At 54.0% G+C, this 26717-nt stretch overlaps 1 protein-coding gene across 1 annotated transcript in view; it reads right to left on the bottom strand.

Moving 5' to 3' along the window:
• Window positions 1-1268: 1268 nt before the first annotated feature.
• RRP12 (ribosomal RNA processing 12 homolog) overlaps window positions 1269-26717 on the bottom strand; it is a 31747-nt gene continuing 6298 nt past the window's right edge. Inside the window, exons 7-34 of the mRNA XM_028098510.2 lie at window positions 25683-25821; window positions 25450-25577; window positions 24493-24591; window positions 23734-23825; window positions 21624-21735; window positions 21290-21387; window positions 19996-20110; window positions 18648-18790; window positions 18322-18443; window positions 17328-17392; window positions 17074-17236; window positions 16490-16644; window positions 16174-16241; window positions 15522-15615; window positions 14768-14926; window positions 14550-14630; window positions 14221-14326; window positions 13890-13997; window positions 13222-13379; window positions 11761-11852; window positions 11460-11624; window positions 11158-11339; window positions 10804-10938; window positions 7880-7929; window positions 6301-6373; window positions 4463-4530; window positions 4092-4174; window positions 1269-3739 (exon numbers count right to left, since the gene is read on the bottom strand). Of these exons, the coding sequence (XP_027954311.1) occupies window positions 3637-3739; window positions 4092-4174; window positions 4463-4530; window positions 6301-6373; window positions 7880-7929; window positions 10804-10938; window positions 11158-11339; window positions 11460-11624; window positions 11761-11852; window positions 13222-13379; window positions 13890-13997; window positions 14221-14326; window positions 14550-14630; window positions 14768-14926; window positions 15522-15615; window positions 16174-16241; window positions 16490-16644; window positions 17074-17236; window positions 17328-17392; window positions 18322-18443; window positions 18648-18790; window positions 19996-20110; window positions 21290-21387; window positions 21624-21735; window positions 23734-23825; window positions 24493-24591; window positions 25450-25577; window positions 25683-25821 (3156 nt within the window). The 3' untranslated portion in view covers window positions 1269-3636. The remainder of the gene's footprint in view (window positions 3740-4091; window positions 4175-4462; window positions 4531-6300; window positions 6374-7879; window positions 7930-10803; window positions 10939-11157; window positions 11340-11459; window positions 11625-11760; window positions 11853-13221; window positions 13380-13889; window positions 13998-14220; window positions 14327-14549; window positions 14631-14767; window positions 14927-15521; window positions 15616-16173; window positions 16242-16489; window positions 16645-17073; window positions 17237-17327; window positions 17393-18321; window positions 18444-18647; window positions 18791-19995; window positions 20111-21289; window positions 21388-21623; window positions 21736-23733; window positions 23826-24492; window positions 24592-25449; window positions 25578-25682; window positions 25822-26717) is intronic.

Below are 26717 nucleotides of genomic sequence, written 5' to 3'. Positions count from 1 at the left end.
CTCCCCACCCCTACATTCTTAATCGGTATTTACCCATTATTTACCACAGCCTCAATATCCTGTTCGGGCACTTCCCCGACCAATCAATGGGACTGGGAATGGGAGAACACCTTCCGCCACCGCAGCCCTGGACCAGGACAACTTGGCTAGCCTGACCGCGTGGTAAATGGTTCTAATGGCAGAAGCTACAGTAAGCATGATTTCAGGAAATGGCAAGCCAGCTTACAGCACCCAAATCAGGGTTATTTTCTGGAGTACATTCATCTATCTATTCATAATAATGTAGAGCAAAAATAGAACAAAGAACAGTCATCGTGTCACTTTCTAAATATTGCTTTGCACATGATCCTGCATCGAGTGAAGGCCTTACACTCCTGTGTATGTCAAGGAGCAACATACTTCTGGGCTCAAAGGTTCTTTGTAAATAAACTGACCTACATCCACTGGGAAGATGTTTGAACCCGGCCATTAAAAACAATGTTTATCAGGTGTTTATATTGGTAGAGTAAAAAGTTTGTGATAGTCAAGTGCAAGTTTAGAATATAAACTTGTATTTTATAACTCTATTTTTGTATCCAAAAAACCCCTCATGTATTAAAAAACAGGCACAAACTATACAGTTGATACAGCTGCCCCTTGAACAATATGGGGCTTAGGGGTACTAATCCCCATTCAGTCCAAAATCCACATACAATATTTGACTCCTTCAAAAGTTAACTATTAATAGCCTACCGCTGACCAGAAGCCTTACTGATAACATAGCTGAATAATACATATTGGTGTATGTATTATATACTGTATACTTACAATAAAGCAAGCTAAGGAAAATGCTGCTAAGGACATCATAGGGAAGAGAAAACACATATATGGTAAGTACTGTGCTGTATTTATCCAAAACAGTTGGGGCGCCTGGGTGGCACAGTCAGTTAAGCATCCGACTCTTGGTTTCAGCTCAGGTCATGATCTCATGGGTTGTGAGACTGAGGTCTGCACTTGGCTGGGAGTCTGCTTGAGGATTCTCTGTCTCCCTCTGCCCTTCCCCCTACCCGTGTTTTCTCTCTCTCTCTCTTTCAAATAAATAAATATTTTTTAAAAATCCATGTGAAAGTGGACCTATGCATTTCAAATCCGTGTTGCTCCAGGGTCACCTGTACTAAAATTCAGTCCGAATTTGGTGGAAGGATTCTAACTCCTGCTTTTTTCTGTTTTTTTCCAAATGTTCTGTGAATCTTTATTACTTTTATAGTGAAATAGAGAATACATTCTAATTTCCTAAGTTACCCTGTGACGAAACATAAGCAAGCACGAAGAAGAATGAAAACAAAGGCCACTTGAACATCGCAGGCAATTTTCTCACGCGTTGCCAACAGTACAGGGGCGTGACAAAGCATGTGGACTGAGGCAAGTGTGCAAAGATGTCAGCGGACCTAAGGTGGCAGCCCGTGTCAGGAGTGAGCTTTGAGAGCCGTTGCCGCCAGGCCCGCTGCCACAGTCATGAGAAGCTGCATTTCCCAGAAAGGCGTGAGGTCGGTTTAACCAGACCCACCTGTGTCCACAGGCGTCAGGATGGGGGGGAACACGAACGGACCGCCTTTGTAAACCCCCGATGCCGCACGCCTCCGCGGCCAACACAAGGGCTGCTGTGTCGGTGCAGTCAGGCAGGCCACGCGTGTTCTGCATTCCATTTCTGAGAAGGAATAGAGGAGGGACCCCAGAAAAGCCAGAAGTCGGGACTAGGACTTCGCCAAAAGTATAACAAAATTAAAGTAGTAGATCTGGATCTTGGTGGAGGCCCTCAGCTTTTCTAGTTGTCCGGAAACTGAATGAGCCTTGCGTTGATAAATATTCCCAATTCCCCTTCACCCCCACTGACGGAACAAAAGCAGCACTTTCACAACAAATGTTTCACGCACCTTAAGTTTCTGGGGCAGATTAATTCTTGCCTCTGCTTCAAGATAATTTACATTTGAAGTCTACTCCCACAAGAATATGGAATTCAGCACATCAGTAACACCAAGCTTTCCAGTCGCCTGCTCCAGCCCCACGTTTGAAAGAAAACAGATCCTTGAAAAGCACGCTATAGTAAGCAAGTTGGTTTCAAACTTTTTGTTAAAGATCCCGACACTGGGCCCCCGGCTCCTCCCCATTCCTACTCTCAGGGAGCATCCTATTGCCTGCGGCTAATTTCCTGAGAAAGGAAAGAGAAAAGGGCTGGGATAGGCCTAGTTTGTCCCGAACTGTAACCAGTTAGACCACCTCTGCAAATCTCTTAACAGCCACTTCTTGTGACCACGCCCAGACTTCCTGTGAACAAGGCATGGAAAGAGCGCCCCCTCTGTGTGAAGTGTGGTTCCTCCCCACTCCCTAGCCCCCAGATCACTGGGAGGAAATGCCCTCATTTAGGGGTGGATGGATCAAATCAAGACTGGAACTCCCTTAGAGGATGAACAGAACTGTACACAGGGCCTCCTGGGAGCATTATCAGAGCCAAGGGCGTGAAACTAGAAAGGAAACTAGTGAATGTGTGTGTGTGGGTGGGGGGTGTCTTATCTTAAAACGGGGAGAATTTGAGATGAGTAAAGATATGGATCAAATGCCAGGGGACAACTCCTCCTGTTGGGAATAGCTCCGGCTTCCTTGCTTCTTGATGCCTGTTGGGAAAGCACACACAGGGGTCCCCTGGCCGATAAAGTGACCTCAGGGGCAATGGGAGGTCAGCACTACTCCCTCGGCTCCAGACCAACGAAGCTGGACAGTGAGAATCATGCTGCTCTTTGCACAACTTGCCTACCTGCCCGAGAAAAACAGGACATGATGATCAGGCAGGCAGGTGATCCAGCTGCGCTAGGCACTCAGTAAACACCTCAGTGATTCAGCGAACAAAGCTGCTGGGAGAAAGCTGTGCGTGGGTGGGGTAGCCTGGGGCAGCCAACGCCATAGCTCTAAGCAACTCTCAGCCACTCTACAGACTGGCCCCAGAGCATTCGCTGCCCCTCCTGCACCTCCGAATGTCGCCTTCTGACGGGCTATAAAGTGAAGCCAGGGAGACCTCCTGACACAGGTGGGGGTCCCTGGGCAAGTTCTAAGGCTTGACCCAGGGCTGCCTGCAGCACCTTAGACCTGATGCCCGGACTGGCCAAGAAGCGGTCAAGTTACCATTGCCAATAGCTGGACACGGTTCTTGGCCCTGGAGGGGCAGGTGATAAAACACAGTGTTTCTAGGGATAATGCATGGTGGTGCATGTTTATTCTACATCTGGTCACAGCAAATCTTACACGCCCAGACCACAGCCAGGCTAAGTGTCACATAGCTACAGGCGGCTGGAAGAAATGGAAACTCTGCTCTGGTGCACATGGCCACTCTAGGCAGAAAGCGCAGCGGCCTCACTGGCCTATGTGGAGGCAGCGAGGCCACATTCCCATCTCTAGGCCCTAGGGACATCTCTGAAGGGTGATTCCAGTTTGGAGCTTCCAAAATCCTGGGTGCCTCTCTGGAAGCCAAGCCCTGTCCAACAAGTCATTCTGAGTCCAGGCTGTGCCAGAACCTCGAGCATCTGGAGCTGATGTCAAAGCAGCTTGGGAGCTGCAGAGGGGCCTTAGGCTGGATCACAGAGCAGCCCTGGGGGCCCCGGGGCTTCAGGGCCGACGATCCTTTCTGCGGAGTTTGTGTCCCACCTGGGATCCCCGCCGGGCAGCTCTCACCAGGCCTTTGAACTGGCCCTGCAGCTTCACCTTCTTCCTGCAGGGAAAGGAACAGAAAGGTCATGTCCCCCTGAAGACAAGCAGTCCCCCTCGCCATAATGTTGAAAGATGGCTCCCCCAGCATTAGGAGGAATGGGGGGAAAAGGGTGCTGCCTGGCAGTGGGCAGCACGTGATCTGGGTAGACCAGGCGCTCCCCTGCTTGAAAGAGCAATTCAAGTCAACACCACCTGTGTGTAGCAAGGACGTGAAGGTGCATGTTTAAAAGTAAAAATTAAAAAACCGGGAAATACTTGAGCCATTAAGTTGAGGCCCTCCCCTCTTCGGAGCACGGAGCTCCCCGGCCCCGCGCCCACCATCCCAGCTCGACCCTGAACGACCCAGCACGTACCTGCAGTTGAGCTTGGTTCTGTTGAGGGGGATGTAGGCATAGGGGTCGAGCCGACCTTTCTTCTTCACATCACCCTTTGCTTTCTGCTCCACCAGAGACACAGAATCAGCCAGGAGTGTAGGGCTGCCCCTCCTCCCTGCTCTTAACAGGGCCCATGTCTTCCCCTTCACTTGTGCCTTGGTGGCACCAAAGGGCTCCTGTAGCCCTGCAGTGCCACCCCACAAGGGCATGGATGTCAGATGCTCACAAGTCCTCAGTGGGCCCCTCGCTGTGGCCTGAGTCTGGCCCACAAGTGTGCCTCTCCAGAAGGGGGATGGGCACAGCTGCCCTTGTCCTTTCCCAGAAGTTCTGTCTCTACCCACAGCTCTTACCTTGGCCTTGTATTCAGCCCCAGGCGTAGCCTTCTTGGCCACAGGGCGGTGGATGCCAGAGCCTCCAGCTAGAGGGGGAACACAGAGGCCATGAATCGAGCAAAGCCAGGGCAGCTTCCTCCCAGGAGAAGGCAATGGGTACCTTCTCTCTGCAGAGCTGCCGGGGAGCAGACAAATCAAGGCTAACAACCAGCTCTGTTCCCTACCAAGCAAGGACAAAGACCTTCCTCGAGAAGGGACTGTCCGGTGGCTTGACGGTTTAGACCAGTGGGCTCCTCAGGCTGACCTGAAGCTGCAGAGGCCTACCAGTGACCTGTGAGAACATACACCTTCTCCACTAACATAAGCCACCCCACAGTCTCCAAAGCTAAATCTGCTCTGTTTGTTCTAGGAGAAAGAACAGAGGCTTGGAAGTCAGACAGACCCAGATTCAACTCCCTGTTGAACCAAGACTGGCTGTAACCTCAGCAAGTCTCTGAATTTCTGGAGCTTTTAACCGCGTCTGTAAAACGAGGTACTTTAGGCTTCAGCTCATTCGAGCTTCACACCAACACTAAGAGAGAAAGGCAGCTCTCATCCCATTGTACAGACTTGAGAACTGCGGGTACAGAATCCCCGGTGCTTTCCAAGTCACTTGTCATTTCCAGTCTGGATTTTAACACACTCATGGGGGCGCCTGGGTGGCTCAGTCGTTAAGCGTCTGCCTTCGGCTCAGGTCATGATCCCAGGGTCCTGGGATCGAGCCCCGCATCGGGCTCCCTGCTCTGCAGAAGCCTGCTTCTCCCTCTCCCACTCCCCCTGCTTGTGTTCCCTCTCTCGCTGTGTCTTTCTCTATAAAATAAATAAAATCTTAAAAAAAAAAAAGGAAGGACTCAGAAAAGGACAATAATCCCCAAAGTCTGCATGTTGACTACAGCTTGTATGCATCTTTAAAAAACCACACACACACTCATGGGTGGAATCCTACAACAATGACTCAGGAGGACTCTCTGAGATGATCTGGATGAACCCCACTTTTTCTTTCACAGGTGAGAAGCTAGAAGCTCAGAGAGGCAGCAGAACTGGGCCAAGTCAGCCTCACAGCTGAGAGCAAGCAGTCCTGACCCTCCCCCACACCGTCTGGCTCCGCACCACACCCCCTCAGAGCAGAGGTGAGCTGGGTGGTGAGGCCACAGAGGGAGAAGCCATGAGGCTTTCTAGCTGGGTTAGGGTGCTGTAAGGCTCTGAGGACACGCCTGCTCCTGGGGTTGGGGACTTTCTACAGAAGCCCCTGTCCCTCCAGCCGCACAGCAGGGGCTCTGCTTTGGGACTCGAGGACAGGGGCTGCCCTCAGGGGAACGAGGCAGAGGTGAGTAAGAGACCTCCCCTGGCCGTGGGCCGCCACGTTGGTATCTCTAGCAGCTGCTCTGGGGAAAGGAACAGCTTAGGGAACCAGAGACCAATGTGTAGGGGAACCCCCTGGGCAGGCCGAATATTGACCCTCCCAGCTGCCACCTTCCATACAGGCTAAGGTGGTCTCCCCAAACCCAGCCGGACTCAGGGCTGCACAAGAGAAGCAGACACCTCCCAGGAAAAGGGGTGCGCCACAAGACTCATGGAAGGCCTAGGTGGGCGGGATAGAGATGGGGCTCAGGGGCTCCCCAGAAGGGCTGGGGGCTCCATGCATAGATCTCCTGGCCCCCAGGCCCCGACACTCTCAGCCCCTAGCTCAGTCTTGGGTGCCATATCAGCCCATCTCTGTCAGTGCGGACTGACTGCAATGGGGCCATGCAAACTCCGCTGTCTAATGCAGGGGGTAGGGAACACAGCGTCCCAAGAGAGAAGAGTGGAGGCCTCACCTTGGTACCGAGGGGGCATCTCCAGCTCCTCATCATCAGCCTCCTTCTGATGCTTGAGCTTCTGGTGTTTCTTCTATAAAGTGGTGAGTAAAGTTCATTAATAAGGGAATATGATCATCCTCATTAATGTTCACAGTAAAAGCAAGCAACCTGTGTTAGCAGAAAAGGTTCTTTGCCAAGCACTCCACCCTCCACTTACAGATGAGAACACCAAGGCTCAAAGGGGGTAAGAACTGTCTCAGATCACACAGCTAGACAGCACAGAAGCAAGGTTCCAGCCCGGACCCTGAATGCAATCTCATCTGGCTGCTTCACACAGAACTCCTGTTCCAGGGCTCCAAGTGCCTGTCTGGGTATCTCGACCTAAGCTCACGCTCCTATTCAGAGGAGGCCTCCTGCATCAGGGGTCTCTCAGATCCTCAGGTACCCTTGGACCCTGTAATTCTCTGATCTTTCATGTCTGCTTTTCACCCAGGTCTCCAAATGGAATTCTGCATGGGTGCAATGCTCTGATAACAAGGTAGCTCCTTGGGCCCTGGTGGGAAGATGAACATTTGGCCAGGGACAGGGTATCTGTGAATATGTTATTAACGAAAGCAGTAATTTGAGGAAAAGACCATCAGATACTATACTCATGCGCTTGACATGTCCAATCTCCTCAAGCCAGCCCAATAATTCTACAAGATTTACAGGTGAGGAACTGAGTTTGAAAGGTCAGGCTGAAGCCAGAATGGGCCCCCAGGACTGCATCTTCACTACTAATACTGTACCCCCCGCCTAACTCCCTGTCCCAAGGGGGACACCTAGGAAGGCTGGAAGGACCGGCCACAGTCTGAGAGGACAGAGAGGGAAGACACTGCTCCAAAATGCCTCCAGAAGTGCTGTTTGCTGGGCTTGGGAAGGACAGTGAGGGGTTGGGCCCACATCACCCTCGTTGGTTCAGGTGGAGCAGGTGAGAGGCTGCACTCCGTCCTGGGAGGTAGCCAAGGGGGTTAAATTCTTGGGCTCAGGAGACTGGAAGGCCAGGGTTCAAATCCCCGTTCTGCATCTAACAACCCTTGTGACCTTGGGCAGGCTACTTACTTTCTGTAAGCCGCCTCTGGAAATGGGGATAAGAGTCTCCGTCACCTGTGAGGATTAGGTGAGGTGACGCATGGGGCCCTTTGCACTTCTCAATGGTGGCTGCCCCTGCCCTGTGCAGGAACCTGCCCCTTGGAACACACTGGCCAGTTGCTGACTTTGCAGGTCACACAGCCTGTGTCTTCGGTGGAGAGATAAAGGGCTTTGCCTTTCTTCCTTCAGCTGGACAGCTCAGCCCACACAGAAGCATCGGGTGCTTCAGAGCCCCCCCAGGCCCCACAGAGCAGTCACTCATTACACTGCATCCTGTAACACACACCACACCCTTTGGACTGCCCCCCTCCACACCACTGCAAGGCTCTCCCGTGCACTCGGGAAGCAGGGCAGGTGGGTATGTGCGTGGCGAGGGGGAGGGGAGAGTTACGGAAAGATGGCCGAGAAGCTGTCAGCCCAAGGCTTTGCCCTGAGGGCACAGCCCCCCATCAAAGGAAGTACTCACACTCCTGACACCCATGTCTTCCATCAGATCAGCCATCTCTTCATCCTCCCCTGGAACCAAAAGGAAAAAAGGCCTGTGAGCAGGCAGGGAGCACCTCTGTTTGCCCAAAGCCCACACACATTTCACCCTTCCTCCTCCTGGCTCTTCAGGCTGACAGAGCTGGCAACTCCAGTCCCAGAAAACCTGTGTCCTTCTGGGGGAGACAAGACCCCTGAACACCGACCGCCCCTTTATCTTTCCCATCCTAGGCCCCAGGGATGATGGCCCCTTTAAGGAAGAGGTGATCCCACTTCCGAGATAAACACAGCTTGTTTTGAGACCCTAAGAAAGCCCTGGGTTTCCTGGGGAGTCAGGCACGCCCCAGCCCCACAGATGTTTTCTGCTTTACCGGGAGGACAGCCTCGTTCTCCTACTTGAGAATCCCTTTCTTTTTTTGCCCTCTATGTGCTGAGCACTGTGACAGAATGAGCCAAAGAAGTATGAACCAAGGAAATACACAGACAACCCAAGTAAAAATAGATAAAATGGACTATCGCAAAACTTTAGAACTTCCGTGTGTCAGGGGACACAACAGACTAAAAAAGCACTCTACAATGAATGAAAGAATGTGTTTTCAAATCACACAGGTGATATAGGGTTAATATGCAGACTATGTGCAGGCCTCCCACAACTCAACAACACAAAACAAACATCTCAATTAAAACGAGCCAAGGGGGCACCTGGGTGGCTCAGTTGGTGAAGCGACTGCCTTTGGCTCAGGTCATGATCCTGGAGTCCCGGGATCGAGTCCCACATCAGGCTCCTTGCTCAGTGGGGAGTCTGCTTCTCCCTCTGACCCTACCCCCTCTTGTACTTTCTCTCTCACTCTCTCTCTCAAATAAATAATAAAAAAAAAAAATCTTTAAAAAAAAAAGTATGAACCAAGGAAATACACAGACAACCCAAGTAAAAACAGATAAAATGGACTATCGCAAAACTTTAGAACTTCCGTGTGTCAGGGGACACAACAGACTAAAAAAGCACTCTACAGAATGAATGAAAGAATGTGTTTTCAAATCACACAGGTGATATAGGGTTAATATGCAGACTATGTGAAGGCCTCCCACAACTCAACAACACAAAACAAACATCTCAATTAAAATGAGCCAAGGGGGCGCCTGGGTGGCTCAGTTGGTGAAGCGACTGCCTTCAGCTTAGGTCATGATCCTGGAGTCCCGGGATCGAGTCCCGCATCGGGCTCCCTGCTCAGCGGGGAGTCTGCTTCTCCCTCTGACCCTCTTCCCTCTTGTGCTCTCTGTCTCTCATTCTCTCTCAAATAAATAAACAAAATCTTAAAAAAAAAAAAAAGAGCCAAGGGTTTGTGTAGACAAAGGGAACTCTGCCACACGCTACAGCACGGATGAACCCTGCACACACCACGCTGAGAGAAATACGCCGGTCACACACAGAAAGAGAGTGCATCATTCCACTTACATGAGGCACCTAGATTTGGACCCAGATTCACATGATTAGAGAGAGATTCTGGAATGGTGACTGTCAGGGGCTGGGGTGGGGACCAGGAGGAGTTGTTTAACAGGCAGGGAGTGTCAGTTTCGTAGCTGAAAAGGGTTGTGGAGATTGGTTGTAAGACAATGGGAACATACTGAGCACCAGTCCACCGCATGCTCAAAAATGGTTTCACGTGGTAAGTTTTATATTACGTGTACTTTCCCACAATTTTCTAAGAAAGTTATCAGTTTAAAAGTATGAAATTGCTGGCTGGTGGGGGGGGGACACACTCAAGCGAAGTCAATCAATAAGCAAATAATGTCACAAGACAACCTGGGATGACGTGCCCCATGCTCGGTGGTACCCAGGCTTTCCAGAAGCGCAGGGGGACGAGGCCAGAAGGCTGGGGCCACATACAGGCCACATAAAAGCACTGAGGCTGGATCTTAAAGAGCAGGGAGGCAGAGGGAGAAGCGAGGGGTGTTCTCAGCAACAAGGACGTCTGGGAAAGAAGGGAGCAAGGAGACTGGACCGTAGAGAGCAGTGAGAGGGGACAGTGGCGGGACCGGATGCAGAACCAGTTTGGTCACCCTTCCACCAAACACAGACATGGCTGCTCTGGCTATCCACTTCATCTACAAACATTTGAAGTAGGTATTGGCATGAGGCCCATTTTGGAGTGAGGAAATTAAGGCACAGAGAGGTTAGTGATTGTCCCTGGTCACACATCAGGTAAGCCGGGTGCAGGGGCCGCCGTGAGAACGCTGGTTAGGAGTCTGCAGTGAGTCAAGGGCTCAGGGATCATGGCAGTGGGAACCAAAAAAAGAAGGAAGGCAGATAAATGTTAGAAGACAAACTTTCTGATTCAACGGATGACACGGGGGAGGGGGAACAGGAAAAGACTCCACAGGACTGAGACTTCCCGCCAGGGTGGCTCCTGGACAACAGGGGACCATGTAGTCAGGAAGGGGACAGGCTCGGAGCCTGGGTCTTCCGACCTCTACATGAGCTTCCGGGTCTCAGCCAAGTTTACATTAACAAACAACAACAACAACAACAACAAACTCAAAAACAAAACAAGAAACAGGAAAAAAAAAAAGGAAGAGAAAAGAAAAAATGGGAGAAGGAAAGCAGCAGAGCAGAACAGAGGCTGACAAAGTGCGTAACGCATGCTTAAGAGGAAGTTGGGCATTTTGAAAGTTTTGTTTGAATTCTATGTGTGCTGTGTGAACGGGTAGTTTGCAAGAGAAAGATTTCTTAACGTGGTCAAAAAAGTTTGAGAAACTCAAAAAGTTTGAGGAAGTCGCCTTAGCTCCAAGCTCCTTATTTCTGCTGTTACCTACGCTCCCCCGGCAAGTGGGCACTGAATGAATGAACAAGTGAGTGCAGCCCTGCCCGGGCCAGACTCGTGTCCCTAGAACGGGCGACGGTCCCACCTTTGGCGCCTTCCTCCTCCTCCGTCTTGGCCGCGGCAGCACCGCCCTCCTCCTCCTCCCGGATGATGAGGCGGCCATCGGCGCTCACCCTGAAGCCATGGTTCTTCTTGCCCCGGCCGGGCCCAGGCTGTGTGGCTGGCGTGGCAGAGTTGGGCAGTGAGGAGGCGGCCGGTCAGTCCTGACCCACCCACAGCCTCCTCCCGACCAACAAGACGGGTGCCTGCAGCACGATGCTCTGGGTGTGTGGCGGCGAGGGGTGCCCGCTGGCCTCCGTGGAGATCACCCCCAACCCCTGAGCTCGGCACCAAGGCAAGCCTGTCTCCTGGACTCAGGTGCCGGCCGCTTCTTGCTTACCTAGGACTCGCTGGGCCACCTTAGGGTCCAGGAAGTTGAGGGGCTCATCCCCGCCACCCTCCTTCAGCCACGCCTGGCTCCTCTGTCGGGCCAGCCTCCGATGCTCCTTGGCCTGGCTCCTTTCCTCCTCCTCCCCCTCCTCTTCCTCCTCCTCCTCCGAGTCGGCCAAAATCTCCTCGATGCTAAGGACAGAGAAGTGGCACGTCCCGGTGTTCCCAGGAGAGGCGGGGCAGCCGAGCATGACCTGGGCAGGCTGCAGGCTGAGGGAGACCAGCTCCCCAGGACGGCACTATGGGGCTTACCTGTCGCCCTTGCCCTGGGCAGGCTCCTCTTCCTCCTCCTGCTGACCCTCTCCCATGGCAGCCTGGTTCAGAGCACGGTGCCGCTTGGCGCGGGCCTCGGCTTTCCGAATGTTTGTCAGGACTTTGTGGTACCCCTCAGGCAGCAGCCCCTTCACCAGCTCAAACCTGCGGGGCAACGAGGGGCTGCTGAGGCGCGCCGGCCACAGAGTGCTCTCCAGAAGTAGGAGCGTTCAGCCACAGGGGAGGGACTCGGACCCCCCAACTCCTCCCTGGCCCTCCCCCCTCAGTCGGGCGCACAGACCCGAACTTGCGGATGAACTTGGTGAACAGGTTCCGAAGCTTCATGCGGAAGTGCCGCCGCATGTCGTCTGAAAGCTTCCCGATGGCCTCCATCTGCCGAGCAGAGCAGCGAGGGGTCAGGGGCGCCCTCCGCCCTGCCTGCCCTCCCACCGCACTGCAGACCAGGCACACGGCGAAGGGGCGAGGGCCCCAGCAACCCTGCTCCTCACCCACCCCTTGGTCCGACTGTGTTTTCACAACCTGGGCGGCCCTCCGCCTTCCCCCTAAAGCCTCCTCTGTGACAATCCACGACTACCCTTCCGAGATTATAGCTTCAGAGTCTTCTGAACAGTGTGTGGCATCTCACCTGCATTACCTCACTGAATCCTTACAACAACCCATGAGGCAGATCGATCATGACCCCCAGTTTACAGACGAGGAAACTGAGGCACAGAGAGTTGAGTGGCTGCTCCATGACCAGGGGCAGCAGTCAGCCCAGGTCTCTCTGATGCCATGGCTCACACTGTGCCCCAACACCACCAAGCTTCTCTGGGCTCCACACATCCCTCCTACCACGCTGCGTTCATCTCGGGCTGGACTATTCTCACACCTTCGTCAGGCTGGGCTGGGACCCACGAATGGGTGGCAGATTTCACTCTCTGCAGTGTCTCCAGACAGGGCTGGGAGCACAGGGCCCCAACGATCCTTCGAAAGGCTTTTATAAATTCTCAGCACCCCATGACAGACAGCTGCTCTAGCCCTTCTCACCTCTGGTCCCCAGTGAGGTGGCTTGGGAGGGTAGGGGCAGGCTACCTTGACCCCCACCTGCCCTTTCTTGCCTTGACCCAAGGCCCGATACGAAGACAAGAGGCAAGAGGGACCTGGAGGTCTGATGCGACCTTGCCCAGCTGGAAGGGAAACACTGAGGCAGTGGAGGTAGGGGCGGGACAGACCCAGGTGAGGGGCCGGGACCCAACCCCAGGGGGCTCTGCAGGTCCTTCTGCAACCGGCAGGGCTGTCCAGAGGAGCTTCCTTGAACCCAGGTCAACATGCAAGCGGGGAAAGGGAAAGTAAGATGAGGGGCCCCACAGGGGGAGAGTCCCGAGGGTCAGTTCTGAGCTTTGTGTTCTGGTCCCAGGGCCCCTCTCACTGGCACTGTGACCTGGGGAAATCTCTGGCCTCAGTTTCTCCATCTGTAAAACAAAGGTGGCCCTGCCTACTGGCCTTTGGCCTGCAGAGCGCTTGCTTCTGTGGAGGGGGAGGGGGCCGGTCACAAGAGGTGGCCTGGCACCACGCACCCTCCTCACTCCCACCGGGTATGTGTTACCCTACTGGTCCTTTCCAGGGCTCCTGCATGACCTGTTCCACGAGATAGTGCACAGCTAAACACATGTTTGGGACTTGCTGGCCTCAGGCTCACTGGGTCCATGCCAGCAGGTCAGAGGCCAGGCTGCTACCCACTGAGGAGAAAGGGGGCACTTACCACCAGCGGCACGTGCTTGGCCAGGTGCGCCACGTCCATGACAACTCCCACCACCTTGATGAAGCCCAGGGCCGACTTGACCACGTCACGGGTGCGGGAAGCCAAGAGCAAGCACACATTCTCCAGCAGCTGCTCTACCGTGCTGGTCCCCATGAGACCTGTGGAGGACCAGAGGGCCACTGTCAGAGACGCCTGGGACCCCATCCAGACCCAAGATCCCTGTCCGGTCACATGAGGTGGAACTAACATTTGGGGGACTTCTGTGTGCCCAGCACGGTCCTAAGTCACTCCCCATAGAGTACAGCCAACCTGTGAGCAAGTCCTGTTTTTCTCCTCCATGTTAGGGGTAAGAAATTGAAATTCTAAGAGGTCCATAAACTTGCGCAAGGTGTCCCATGGTTGGTAAGAGGCAGGGCTAACATCCGGGCACGGGACCTGACCTCCTCTGATCCACTCTGACAGTGGGCCATGAGGCAGCTGCGGGCGGGCAGGAAAGACGACTCGGGCAGCAGAGGGGACAAGAGGCAGCCAGGCTTGGTTCTGGCTCTTTCTCCTCCCTCGAGGAAGGAAGGTGGTAGCTACCCTATTCTGGTAATGACCTTATCCTGACCTTCTGGGCGTTTTCCTAGCCTGAGGGCTCCCCAGGCTTTCAAGGAAGCAACATTCACCTTTAAACTCAAACAGGAGGTGGGTCAGGGCCAGGATGCTGCAGCTGACCATGGTCACGGGGCCCACGAGGCCCGGGTAGATCAGGACGAGGTAGCGCTCCAGGGCCTCTGGGAGGTAAGAGGAAGGCAGTCACACGAGGCCAGGGCCCCTTGCCCCTGCGCCCTGGGCCCCCCTGGGAGGGGGACTCCCGGCCAGAGAGGAGCAGCCTGCCCAGCCCCAGAGCCGGGCGGCTCTCCCCACTTCTTCTCTTTGGCCAGTGGTTTGGAGGGGTGCCTCCCCAAGGCCTGTGAGCAGAGCATCTACCCCAGCCCCGGGTCACCCACACCTCACCTTCCTGGTTTGGTCCAAACCGAAGGAAAGCATGGCCCATCTCCACCAGCAGGGCGAAAGCATTCTTCCGAGCACCCACCGACACCTCCTTGGTACACAGGATCACCTGCCGGGACAACGCCTTGAACACATGCTCCGGAGCTGGCCACCATGGGATTGGTTGGTGGCCTGAGGCAAAAGGGGGCAGGAGGGGCACCCATGCTCCCAGGCAGAGAACCGAGTCACCCCTAACCCCCATACTGCTCTCTCCTGATCCTGACAGGTTCTCAGAAGCCACACTACAAGGAACCCCTCAAAACACACATATACCCCTCTCCTGCACCCCTCACCTCTGGAACGAGGGCAGTGATGAACTCCTCATGCTCAGCTGACAGCTTCTTCACGATATGTATGAGGCACTTCAAACGGGGCTGCAGGTCAGGGGGGAATGACAGTTAGGACCCCTCAATGCCACCTGTGCCCCTTGAGTCCCCGATCTCCAGGGTGGTCCTCCCCTGGTGTCGCCCATCCTCCTGCAGGCAGAGTGCGGCTGCTTTGGAGGCCTCACCCTCTTGGCAGGCGAGGAAGTGCTCCGCAACGAGTCCAGCATGGTCGTCTTTAGGTCATCCAGGTGGCTCTGCACGAAGCGGGCCCCGGGGCCCTGGGGGCTGGCACACACCTCCTCCAGCACCCGGTAGGCCTTCTTCTGTACTCCGTGGGCCTTGCTCTGGGAGAGAGCATAGCGGTCAGGGTTGGGTGAGGAAGGGGACTCTGGGGACCCCATCTATCCATCCACCCGCCCCCCACCACTGTCCTACTAGAGTCACAGAACAGCCACCGTTGACTGTGACCAGCACTGGGGGGTGGGGGGGGAATTTGGGACCAGGACCTGCCTCTGGAGCTCAAGAGGTCTGAGGGCCGGCGGAGCATGGACAGGGGTGGGGTGGGGGTGGTGGTGTTAACTCTGTGCCGGGCAGGGGATGCTGCAGGGAGAGAAGCCACCCCAGCCTCCACTCGATTCCACTCACCAGCTTCAAGTGATATTCATCCAGCAGCGTGAACTTGCAGTGCCTGGCACACATCAAGGCCTGTGTGCCCACTCACCTTTCTGGCTGGAGCACTGCCCTCTCCCCTTCTTTGCCTGACTAACTCCTTGCCCTCACAAAGGAGCTCTGTTACTTCCCCAGAACAACTCTCCTGAGGTTAGCTGGCCCCGCCCTGGACTTCCGTGTCCGCCCGAATGGTCCAGACAAGAAACCTTTCCAAGGAGTCTCCTTTTCTCCCAGATGTGGTCACGTGGGACGCCAGCCCACACGGCTCACCTCTAGGTAGGGCCGGATGGTGAGGTACAGCTTGCTGATGGCTGCTTCATCTGCATGAGGAGCCAAGGCAACAACCAGGTCCAACACAGACAATCTGCTCAGGGCAAGAGACCAAGGATGGGCTTAGGGGGGCTGGAGAAGGGCACAGATTATCAGTGCCTTTCTATCTACGGGGTACAGAGATGGGAGAAGTCGGGGTGAGGAGGACCAGGGGCCCTGAAGGAGCCTGTGAACAACAATCACAGCTTGTACCCAACTTCGCCATAAGGAACCAGGTGTGGTTCCAGGGGCTTTATGTGCGTTCAAGCCTTCGGTCCTCACAACAACCCTCCTGCAAGTCTATTACCGTGCAGAATTTCACAGATGAGGACACAGAGGGCATGGAGCAGGTAAGTAACTTGTCCAAGGTCACACAGCTCGTAACTAGTGGAGCTGGGATTTGAGCCTGGGCAGTGTATTGCCAGGGTCCACATCCCTCCTAGCAGGCTCTAATGCCTCTCCAGGAAGGAGCCCGTCAGGCTTCACCGTAGAGCTGGGACATTCACTACTATCTCAAGACTTTCCTAAGTAATTCCAGAGAGAAGCCACAGGGCTTCTGTTCGACACACCCTCTGGCTCCCTGGGCTGCCCCAGCTTGAGCAGGGCATTTTACCTGGTGAAGTCAGAGCTAGCAGAGTCCAGCACCTTCTCACTGGCTTTTTCCAGGAAGCTGTTCACCAACTGGCAGCCCCAAGGGGATGAAAAGGAGGGAGTTGGTGAAGAGAGAAATACAGAACAGGAGCAGGTCACAGAACTGCAACCCCCCCGCAACCTCCTATAGAAGCCTCGATCCAGCCGATGCTGGTATCTGGTGCCCTGTCCCCGGGGTGGCAGAGCCCAAGTGAGCCCTGGCAGGTGGGGCCTTGCCAACACACACAACCCAACAGTCACTCACCCGACAGTGTTCTCCCTCCCCTCCACCAGCTCACCTGAGGCTCTGTAATGGTCAGGTAAGTTTTGACAGTTTCCAGCACAGCCCGGCGAGGGGCTGGGGTGTCTCCGGCTCCAACAGGCTGCCCGTATAGGTTGAAGAGGATTGGCAGAAAGTTCTTGGCAAAACGGCTCACCTCCACACGGTCAGCCTCTGGCAGGAGGACCAAAGTTTGCATAAGAGGGGCAGGAGTCAACCCCACCTCGAAGGCTGTTAGGGCTGCAGCCCAGAGGCATTCTTTTGGAGGACAGGACCTGGAGCCCATAGATTTGGGGCTTCTTTGGGACAAGAGGTGTCCATGCTTTATGCTCCTCCACAGCTCTGTCCTGTGCATCAGCCAAGAGCCAGACACATGAAGCCCTTAACACTGGCTGGACAACACCCAGCAGCTGTCAGCACAGTGGGAGTAAAGAGAGAAAAGAGGCAGCTTACTGTCCTATTAACTCCTTGGGTCCCCAGCAGAAGCCCCAGGTCCTTGCAAAGCATTAGCTACGGCTCAGGCAGTGAGGCACAGCAGGCCAGGAGACCTGGGCCATTGCAACCATCCCCCTCCTCACCCCCGGCCCCAGAGCCCACACATACCTGCCTCGCAGCCCTTGGTGATGAGGGTTCGCAGGGCTTGGCACACAGTGACCCTCAGGTCTGCGCGCTCACTGATGGCCGTGCCCAGTGTCCGCGCCAGCCCTTTGAAGGAGGCGGCCACATCTGTGGGCCTCGTGCAGAACCCAGGCAGGAGGGTCCAGATCTGGGGGGGGGGTGATGGTCAAGGAGAGTGATGCCCAGCAACTCAGGGCCCTGCGCCATCCAACCCATGTCCCCCTCAGCTGATCCCCTACCTGCCACTGGAGCGTATCGTAGATCTTGGACTCCACTGTCCTGCCCGCCTGCGCCAGATCCATTGCTGCGTGTGACACAAGGACATGGTGGGACCCCGGGTACCCTTCAGGCCAGCAGGCCTCATTTTTACCAAAACCAAAAGCCCAATAATGAGGACAGGAATGTGGGTGATTCCTCCCTCCCCACAAATTGAAACATAATACTTGTTCATTCTAAAAAAATTTAAAAGATCTACATAGAACAGGCAGTGGATGTCCCCTCATAATCTTACTCCTGCAGGGATAGGCACGACCTCCTCTGATTCCTTTACGTTTCTATAAACACACACACACACTTTTAAAAATATAAACAGGACAGTACTGTACAAACATTGTTCCAGAACCTGGTTTTACTTGACAGTAAGGTTTCTAAGTGGTAGGCTGTGTCCTATGCACGTATGTGACCTACTGCATTTACCACTCACATGGCAATTATCGCTGAGTCCACTGATGAGGAGCAGACCCAGAGGAGTTGAATCAACTTGCTCAGTCACCCACCTGTGGTGTGGCTCAGCTGAGATCGGAATCTAATGCATTCAACTTGCCATCTCCTAAACATGCCCGTTCCCGCATAACGTTTCCCTCTCTTCACAAAGACCACACCGTGGCCCACAGTGGGGCTTTATCATTAACTAAGTTCACCAGAACCCTACTGAGGAACACATAGGTTGGGTCAGATATTTTACTAGGAATAGCTCTGCATATATATAAATCGTTGTGTACTTGTCTATCTCCTTAGTAGGAGAGGAGGCCACTGTTGGCCTGCCACAGGGCAGGGTTCTGTGAAAGGGAGATGCCTGGCTGTGCCTCTAAGCAAAGGGAGGGACAGCCCCCCTGAGGAAGGCCTTCAAGCACTGGCTGGCCACCTGCCTGGCAGAGGGACAGGGTCCAATGTCCTAGGAGCCCTTCCTGACCCCTTCCAGCCAAGGCTTCAGGATTAAGGCGGGGCCCATACCTTTGCTCTTCAGGGTGGTAGCCAGGGGTAAGAAATAGGTGGTGAAGAAACCAAGTCGTGCTTCCCGGACGTGGTCCCGGATGACAGGCAGCAGCCAGCTCCGTGGGAAATCCAGATTTTCCCTGGGAGAGGCAGGCGAGGCCCGGTGAGCGGGCAGCACACCCAGCAGCACACGGCCCGCTGCTTAAGCCCTGCTGTGGCCTTTCCCGCTGGCCCCCACGCGACACACAGAAACTGTACCCCAAAGAGTGAACGCCTTGCTGAAGGAGAACAAGCTGGCTGACTGCCCCGGGACTCGTAAGGAAGACAGCCAGAATTGCACTTACTCAGAGCCATCAATTTCCAAAGGCACAGCCTCTAAAACCACCTCGGGTCCCATGCTGGCCACCGCAGCCCCCACGGCCTGATCCAGAGCTGCCGTGTGAGGGAAATGGGGGGAGAGGCGCAGGTCACACAGGGACTGGAGGCACTGGAGCAAAAAGACACAAGATGATACATCAAGGCGTGCTCACAGAGCAGGCACCCAGAGCTGAGTCTGGGCCAAATTCTCGAAGAAGAAGATGAGGTCAGGAGCACGAGCCCACGTTAAGCTCTAGGTCAGAGATCACAAACCAGTAACCAAATTTTTTAAAAATATTTTATTTATTTATTTGACAGAAAGAGACACAGCGAGAGAGGGAACACAAGCAGGGAGAGTGGGAGAGGGAGAAGCAGGCTTCCTGCCCAGCAGGGAGCCCGATGAGGGGCCCGATCCCAGGACCCTGGGACCACGACCTGAGCCAAAGGCAGACACCTAACGACTGAGCCACCCAGGTGCCCCCCGATAACCAAATTTAACCTACTGAGAAGTCTCATCTCTCTCCAATGCCCCCAAGAATTTAAAAAATTCTGTATTTATTAGTAACATGTAAAAATCAAATTTCACATACAAAGATTTCCAGTTTATCTTGAAAAAGGGGAAACTGGCAAAGGGAAAAGACCCAGCCATGTGTGACAACTAGCAAATTAGTAGACGCTGAGGAGTGGATGCCCCTCAAGACAGAGCTGTGCCCTCTGGCCCACTACAGCCCCCCAGCCCCCCAGGGCCTCACTTGTAGGAAGCCAAGTTCATCAATCTAACCTATTAGGGGCCAGGTTTCTTGAAGCCCTTGCCGTCCCAGGGTGGCTCCTTTCTTCCAACCAGCAATGGTGGAATTCAGCGAAGGTCCCATGAGCCTGGGAGCTGCTGCTGAGGGGTCTGGGGCCTGCCTCCCTAGCTGCGGAGGATCCCAAGGGGACCCTGATCCTTAAATGGTTTACTCTGGGCTATAGTAATCTCTCCGGGACCTAAGGCTGCTTAAAACACCATAATCCCTTGTTACAGGAAATTCAGAGAATTAAGAACAAAAGACAGGGGGTAGGGGTGAGGGAGAGTCACACTGGTTCCCTATTCAAAGCCATCCACTCCAGCCAGGACTAGTGAGCAGTTACTGGCCGAGGGGCCAGGGGAGGTCCCACCCCTCTTTCTGTTTCTCCCATGTCAGCTCAGACACCTTCCTGGGCACCTGCCGTGGGAGCCATCAGGGGTATAACGTGGGGTAAAGTGCAGAAGTAACAGGTGACCACTCTGGGAGCCCACAGTCCAACAGCCCAATCACCACCTCCGGCCTTGGCCCCAGCAGCTCCCCAGCTCACCTTCTTCATCACAGGATGGGCCTGCCTCCCACAGACCTGGAAGAAGACACACAGCAGCTGCAACACGGAGCTCCATGCCGCGTGGAATTTGTACGTCAGGCCTTCCTCCACTGCCCTGCCATGGGAACAGACAGTCAGGGCCAAGTTCACGCTCACCTGGGCCCCCATCAGGAAGTCAACAGCTGGCACCATGAGCTATAGACCACCAGCTGGCCAGTATGCGTGGAGCCCCAGGAAAGGCCAAGGGGCAGAACTAGCATTTATGATGTAGCCCCTGTGCTGAGTTTCACTGATGTTACCCTACTGTTTAGGGAGAACTCTGTGAGGTACATTGTTTCCTCCATCTTAACTGAGGCTCAAGGAGATGAAATAACCTGCCAGGGTCACTCTGCTAGTGGCCACACTGGGCCCCCAAAGCCCATGCTCGGTCACTGTCTCATGCTTTCCCAGTCCGACCCAGGATGGGATGCCCAGGTAGAGCAGGTGGTCTGGGCCGAGTGGGGAGAGCGGCACCAAGCCTCCTGGAAATGTGAGGCAAGAATGGCCAATAGAGGTCAATGCGGGGAAAGGGTGAGCTAGAGGTGGCTCGATTTCTGAGTTTTCCTGAAACTTCACCACCGATGTATCCACAGGCAACAGGTCCATTTCCTCACAAGGAGCAGTATCCAAAGCACCACACCTTGGAGCTGAGCACACAGGCCCAGAGGAGACACCAAGGATGATAGCTCCTTTCCCAGGACCACTGCAGTGTCTGTGGTGCTCTGAGGCTCCTCAATGGAGGCAGGGAGGGCGAGGACGGGTCAGTGGCCATGTCTGTGGATGGCTCCTCTTGCAGGTGTGGAGAGTAGCACAGCACGTGAACAACAGTGGGCTCTGCTGTCAGGCTGCCACTTCCTAGTGGGGTGGGGGTCTGCCTGCCCATCTGCAAAGTGGGGGTCAGTACATATCTCCCTATTCACTGAGTACTTAACTCCGTGCCAGATACAGTTCTGAGAACTTTACACACGCTCCCTCATTCAATCCTCACCTCCACCAGTAACCTTCGACCGATGAGGACCCTGCAGTATTTGACATGGAAGACATGGGGGAACTTGCCCCAGATGACCGGTTTGGAATCTATACTCATGAGTACCACATGAATGCACCTGGAATGTGGCCAGTGCTCAAATCAACAGCAGCTGCTCTGGCACCGCGCACATGCCCACAGTAAGTGACAAGTGGAACACCTGTCATTATAAGGAACTTTCTAGAAGGTACACCTTATTCCCTCCTAAGGCGGATGCTATATTCTTACCTGAACATCTTGGAGATATACTGGGCAGGGCCGGAGGCTGAAGAGGTCACGGAGCCAATGCTGGCCATGTGGGGAGCGACACATTCCTTCAGGAGCTCCTACAAAAAAGAGGCCACAGCTGTCTGGGCCTAAAGCAGCCTCCCAGCACCACTCAGCCCTTCTAGCAAAAGTGACTGCTTTTGGACACTTCTAGGAAGCCTATCCTCATCCCGAGAACCTCCTCCCCAGGATGTAGCTAGAGGTCTGGGGCGAGCTCCAGGAGAGACAGGGCAGCCAGTAGAACCGTCTGCACTCTCTGCTTTCCCCCCTAAAGCTGGGGCTGGGGCTGGGGTACCTGAAGGCTCTGAGTGGCAGCTGTCACCACCTGTGAGTGAGAGGAGAGGAGGCAGGTGGTCGCGGCTCCAAAAAAGCGAGGGAGGTGACCCAGCCCCAGGTCCCGCTGCAGTCTGTGAAGAAAGACAAAAGGCTTCTGTGGGGCCTGGTCCTGGGCCTCAGGGACCCACATGGCCCAGGTCCAGTGACAGTCACTGATCTGTAGGGTTCTACAGGGCCCTTCTAATGGGCAATTTTTAAAAAGTGCTGTCATTCAAGTTAATAGCCACATGTGGTAAAAAATTCAAGTAGGTCTTCAGAATATAAAGTAAAGACTATGCTTTCTTTATCACACCTTTCTCCCAGAATGACCTTCAGATGCACTTTCCGGAGGAAAATCAAGGTTAAGTTTTTCAAATACTCTTCCAGAAGGTGTTACACATGCATAAACATAGAAAGTAACGTATGCTAACGTCTATGTAACACTTTTCATATGCCAAGCACTGATCTGATATACATTTGTTCATTTAAACTTTGTGACAACCGAGATTTAAGTCCTATGACCATTCCCATTTATTGTTAAGTGAGGAACCTGAGGCACAGAAAAGTCAAGTAACTTGCCCAAGGCCATGTCGCAAGTGGGAGGGAGGAGTCAGGATTCACACTGGTAGTCTCGCTCCAGAGTACACAGAGAGTCACACCATCCATGCCCTTCTCAATACGTTTTGGGGGTCTTTCTGTGTCAGCATGTACCTCTCTACTTCCGTAACTTCTAAATGGCTGCATAATATCTCACTGTATATTGACCAGTCCTCTCCTCGGACACATTTAGGTTGTGTTTCGTTTCTAGGTTTTTTTGCTGTTACCTACAGCATTACAACAAACAGCCTGGGACGTATATCATGGCACAATGGTAGGAGGCTTGCTGGTAGGATTAACCCTGAGATGTGGAGAGGGCGCCTGGGTGGCTCAGTCAATTGAGTGTCTGACCTTGGCTCAGGTCATGATCTCAGGGTCCTGGGATCGAACCCCTGCTCAGTGAAGAGTCTGCTTCTCTCCCTCTCCCTCTGCCCCTCCTCCGTTCGCACTCTCTCTCTCAAATAAATCTTAAAAAAAAAGAATCCTGAGAAGTAGAATAAGGCTATTTTGCCATTTTCTGGCACCTCCAGGTAAAAGATGGATAGTGCAGATAAAGGATGTGGGCCCAGGGGCGCCTGGGTGGCTCAGTCGTTAGGCGTCTGCCTTTGGCTCAGGTCATGATCCCAGGGTCCTGGGATCGAGTCCTGCATCGGTCTCCCTGCTAGGCGGGGAGCCTGCTTCTCCCTCTGCCTCTGCCTCTCTCTCTCTCTCTCTGACTTTCATGAATAAATAAATAAAACATTTAAAAAAAAAAAAAAGAAAAAGCTAGAACCTTCTTCCCGGGGTGGCTATGATGAGTGAGATGAACAATGATGGAAAGCACTCGGGGCACGAGGCCCGAATGAGCAGGTGGACAGGAGCCCTTCAGCAGAGGGGAGGGCTGACACAGTGTGGTGGGGCCCCAGGGCCCTTAGAGACCCTTAGAGACCCTCACTCCAGGCAAAACGCAAGTCACCAACTGATACACTTATTTTCTTCTCAGCCTTATTCTGGAAAAGCAGAATTATCAAGTGGCTACTATGAAGTGGCCAAGCTCACATGTGAGTGTTCTGACAGACACAGAGCAGACACTGGGCTTGCAGGACTGTGAACCCCAGAGGAGGGGATTGTTAACCCAGGTGGGGAGAGGGGTGAAGCCACAGAAAGTGCATGAGATCATCTGAGAAGGAAACCAACTGCACAGGATTCAGTCAGGGGGTGACAAGACTCAGGAGAGAACCCAGGCCCGACCCCCAGGGCCCCAGCAAGGTGTGCTTAGCCCACCTGCTGCTCCGTAGAGCTCGCTGGTAACTTCTCTGGCAGGAAAGCACCAGCCATGGCTGACACAAGCCACACTATCCTGCCCTGTGCCTCAGAACCAGAGCTGGTCTACAGCACACTTGATAAGGAGACACTGCCATCCGTCTCCAGCTTTCAGCTCACATCCCTCCCATGTGCACCACAGAGCAGGTGGCCTGGCTGGAGGCCCTAGGACACCCCTCCGCCACACCTACCGGACCAGGTTGATGTGGGCTTTCTCCATGACCTTAAGCCAGGCCAGCCGGGGTTGTAAGTCATTCTCGCTGGGAACATAGTCATATAAGGCCTAGAGGTGGGACAGGGAATAAGCAGGGGACTGAGCGAGTGCGTCTTCTGTGGCCTAATGACAATGACCCCTTCCCCTCCCCAAACACCAGCATGTCCCAGTGACAGGCCTGCACATGTGGCCCTGGAACTGCCAGGCCCCTTGCTCTTCCCATGTCCTGTCTTTCCCTGTTCCATGAAACCCTCCCGATTCTGCTCCTATGGAGTCAGAGTCTCTAGAAGCAGTTGAGTAAAACTTGGGTCACACAATCCTTTGGATCTCACAAAAGCCACAGAGCCTTTCTTGGGAAAAATGTACAGGGGCACACATATGCACATTCTGCAAACGATTTGGGGGATGTTTATGTCTCCTTCCCCAAATCCATCCAGGGATCCCTAAATTTGAGAGCCTCTGCTCAAGGTATGGGTGATAGCATGAGACCATGCTGAAATAGTGTATTAAGTTAACTAAGTGAAGAGTTGGAGGCCCCATCTCCTGTGGACACTGATGTGGTTTTGGTGGCCAGTCTCCGAGCTGCCTGCTTCCTGTCTGCTTGACAACTAGCCTCCTCCACTGGGCCAGTCCAGAAAGCCCACTCAAGCTCACTCTGTAGACAAGTAACAGGCCCCCTCCACCCTAGCACCGCCATACCCCTCCACCGCCATACCCTTCCACCTTCAGGCCTCACCGTGATGATCTGGGCGTTGAGCTCCGCTGACAAGGTGCCCAGGCTGGGCTTGGCGTGGAAGAGGCTGTGGAAGGCCTGCATGGCACAGGCTGTCACCAACTGGAAAGGACATGTAGGCTTAGTGGGGGACCACAAAGCCCATGGCTGCCCTGGGCTCCTCAGCCTCTGACTCCAGCCAGTGGGCTGGGGAGAGACCCAGGCCCCTGACCTCAAGCATGCCCCCCGCACCCAGACACTCAGAGGACTGTCACTTTATGAAGGCTTGGCAGCTACTGAAAAATTTTTAAATGATTTAAACAAAGATAACAGAGGAACACGAACATTTTTAATGGAAGGGCTATAACAGTAGGCTATAAGTGGTGGGCAGGCTATAATTATGGCTGTATTTTCACAGGTTTTTATCTGTTTGTTTATCTAAAAAAAATGTTTGAAAGGATACACAGCAAATTGTTCTGAATGGGCTTTTCCTTCTAAACGATGATCATGTTACTTACATAACAGATACTTTAAAATACACACGCACACAAACACTACAAGAGGATATACAAAGATTAACAGAATTATGCTAGCATGACAGAAATGCAGGGGGGATCGTTTCAGGTATTAAAGCCGCTGTACCAATTTGTTGGTAAATAAGCAAAAAAAAGAAAAAAAGAAAGCAAACAGATCCATGCCTGCAGCTGAAACAGAGCTCAAGCAGGGAGAGGGCTGGTGCCTCGACCTGATCCCCGAGGCCAGCTCCTAAAAGGACCGGGACCCTGAAGACAGCCTGGTCTATCTGACACCAAGAATGGCTGGCGTCCTTGGTCATAGGCAAGAGCAGGGTTGGGATGGGGAGACCCCAGGTTCTGCTTCTGGCCTGACCGGCAAGTTCCCAAGCATCAGCACCATGGGCCTGGGGTCTGAAGTTCAGCCCCTGACCCCAGCACGCGCTTCTGGCTCCCAGGCTGAGCTCACCACGTGGCTCAAGGTCATGACCCTGAGGAGAGTCTCACTGCAGCTCTTCACCAGGCCTTCTGGGAAGCAGGGCAGCAGGTCCTTCAGCAGCGTCAGCATGTGCAGCGTGGTGGTGGCCTCCTTGGAGCCTGGCAGACACGACAGAGCTGAGCCTCCAGCCCACCCTCTGCAGTGAGCCCCATCCCAGGCGGGCCTCGGCCCCCACCCACCCTGCCAACGACCTGGTTCCCCACCTCCAGACTTCTCAATCTCCAGGATGCAGAACTTGGCAGTGGAAATGGCAGCAGGATGATGGGCAGGGGCTTTTTCACCAAACATGAACTCACTGCCCTTGAGGACCGAGCATACTCCATGCTGGGCAGCCTTCCGGATCTGAGGGGCAAGGAGAGGGGGGCCAGGCCGGTCAGCATACGCCCAGGCACACCGACGGTATGCCTCCTCCACGGCCGAAGCTGTACCCAGGCCTGCCCGTGTGCAGACTCCTGAGCTGGGCAGTAAGACAAAGCTCAGCTCCAACCCCTGCTCTCCCGCTAACTCCCCAAATGGCCTCGAGCAAGCCAACCACTTCATCTCTGAACGGTAGTGTCCTCCTCTTTACTCCAGGAGTTCGGTCAGTCACCCCGCAATATCAAGTGTGACCAAGCCAGGCACTGTCCATGGGGCTGGCAGTCTGGCAGTGACCAGAGCAAACAACTCACACTCTTCTTGGCAGGCAGAAAACAAACACACGTACACCGGAAGGTAAAAGTACTTTGCAGACAAAACAGCAAGGGTTGTTACTTTTTACACAGTGGTCAGGCGCCTAAGTGTCACTCCAGTGAAGTGACATTGCAGCAGAGACCTGAAGAAAGTGCAGGAGAGGCCTCGTGAATACACAGGGAAGGAGGCATGACCCTACCTGGGGAAGTGTGCTGAGCACCCTGAATGACCGTGGACTGTTGCTACTGTGTGCTATTACATGCTCTCTGCCCTACATTCCAGGAGGAAATGGGGTGGCTGGCCACCATTCGCTGAGCGCCTGCTCTAAGCTAGGAACTGCACCAGCCTGTGAGGGACACTGGAGTCACCCCACACCCTTGCAGCGAGGTTGGTATTACTAGCCCTACTCTGCCACTAGAAAACCGAGGCTTGGAGAGCTTAAGTAACTTGCCCAAGGTCACAGCATGAGCGGTGAATGCAGTATCCAACTGAGGTCCATGAGACTCCAAAGCCCCACTCTGCCCCTTCCTGCCACTGTAGCTAAACTTGTCACTGACCAATGAGGCAGC

Source organism: Eumetopias jubatus, unplaced genomic scaffold (genome assembly GCF_037043125.1).
Source record: "Eumetopias jubatus isolate StellerSeaLion01/CBP00866 unplaced genomic scaffold, mEumJub1_p1.0 scaffold_17, whole genome shotgun sequence".
NCBI classification, from domain to species: domain Eukaryota; kingdom Metazoa; phylum Chordata; class Mammalia; order Carnivora; family Otariidae; genus Eumetopias; species Eumetopias jubatus.
Note: the sequence above shows the minus strand (reverse complement) of the source record. Positions and strands in the feature narration are given on the sequence as shown.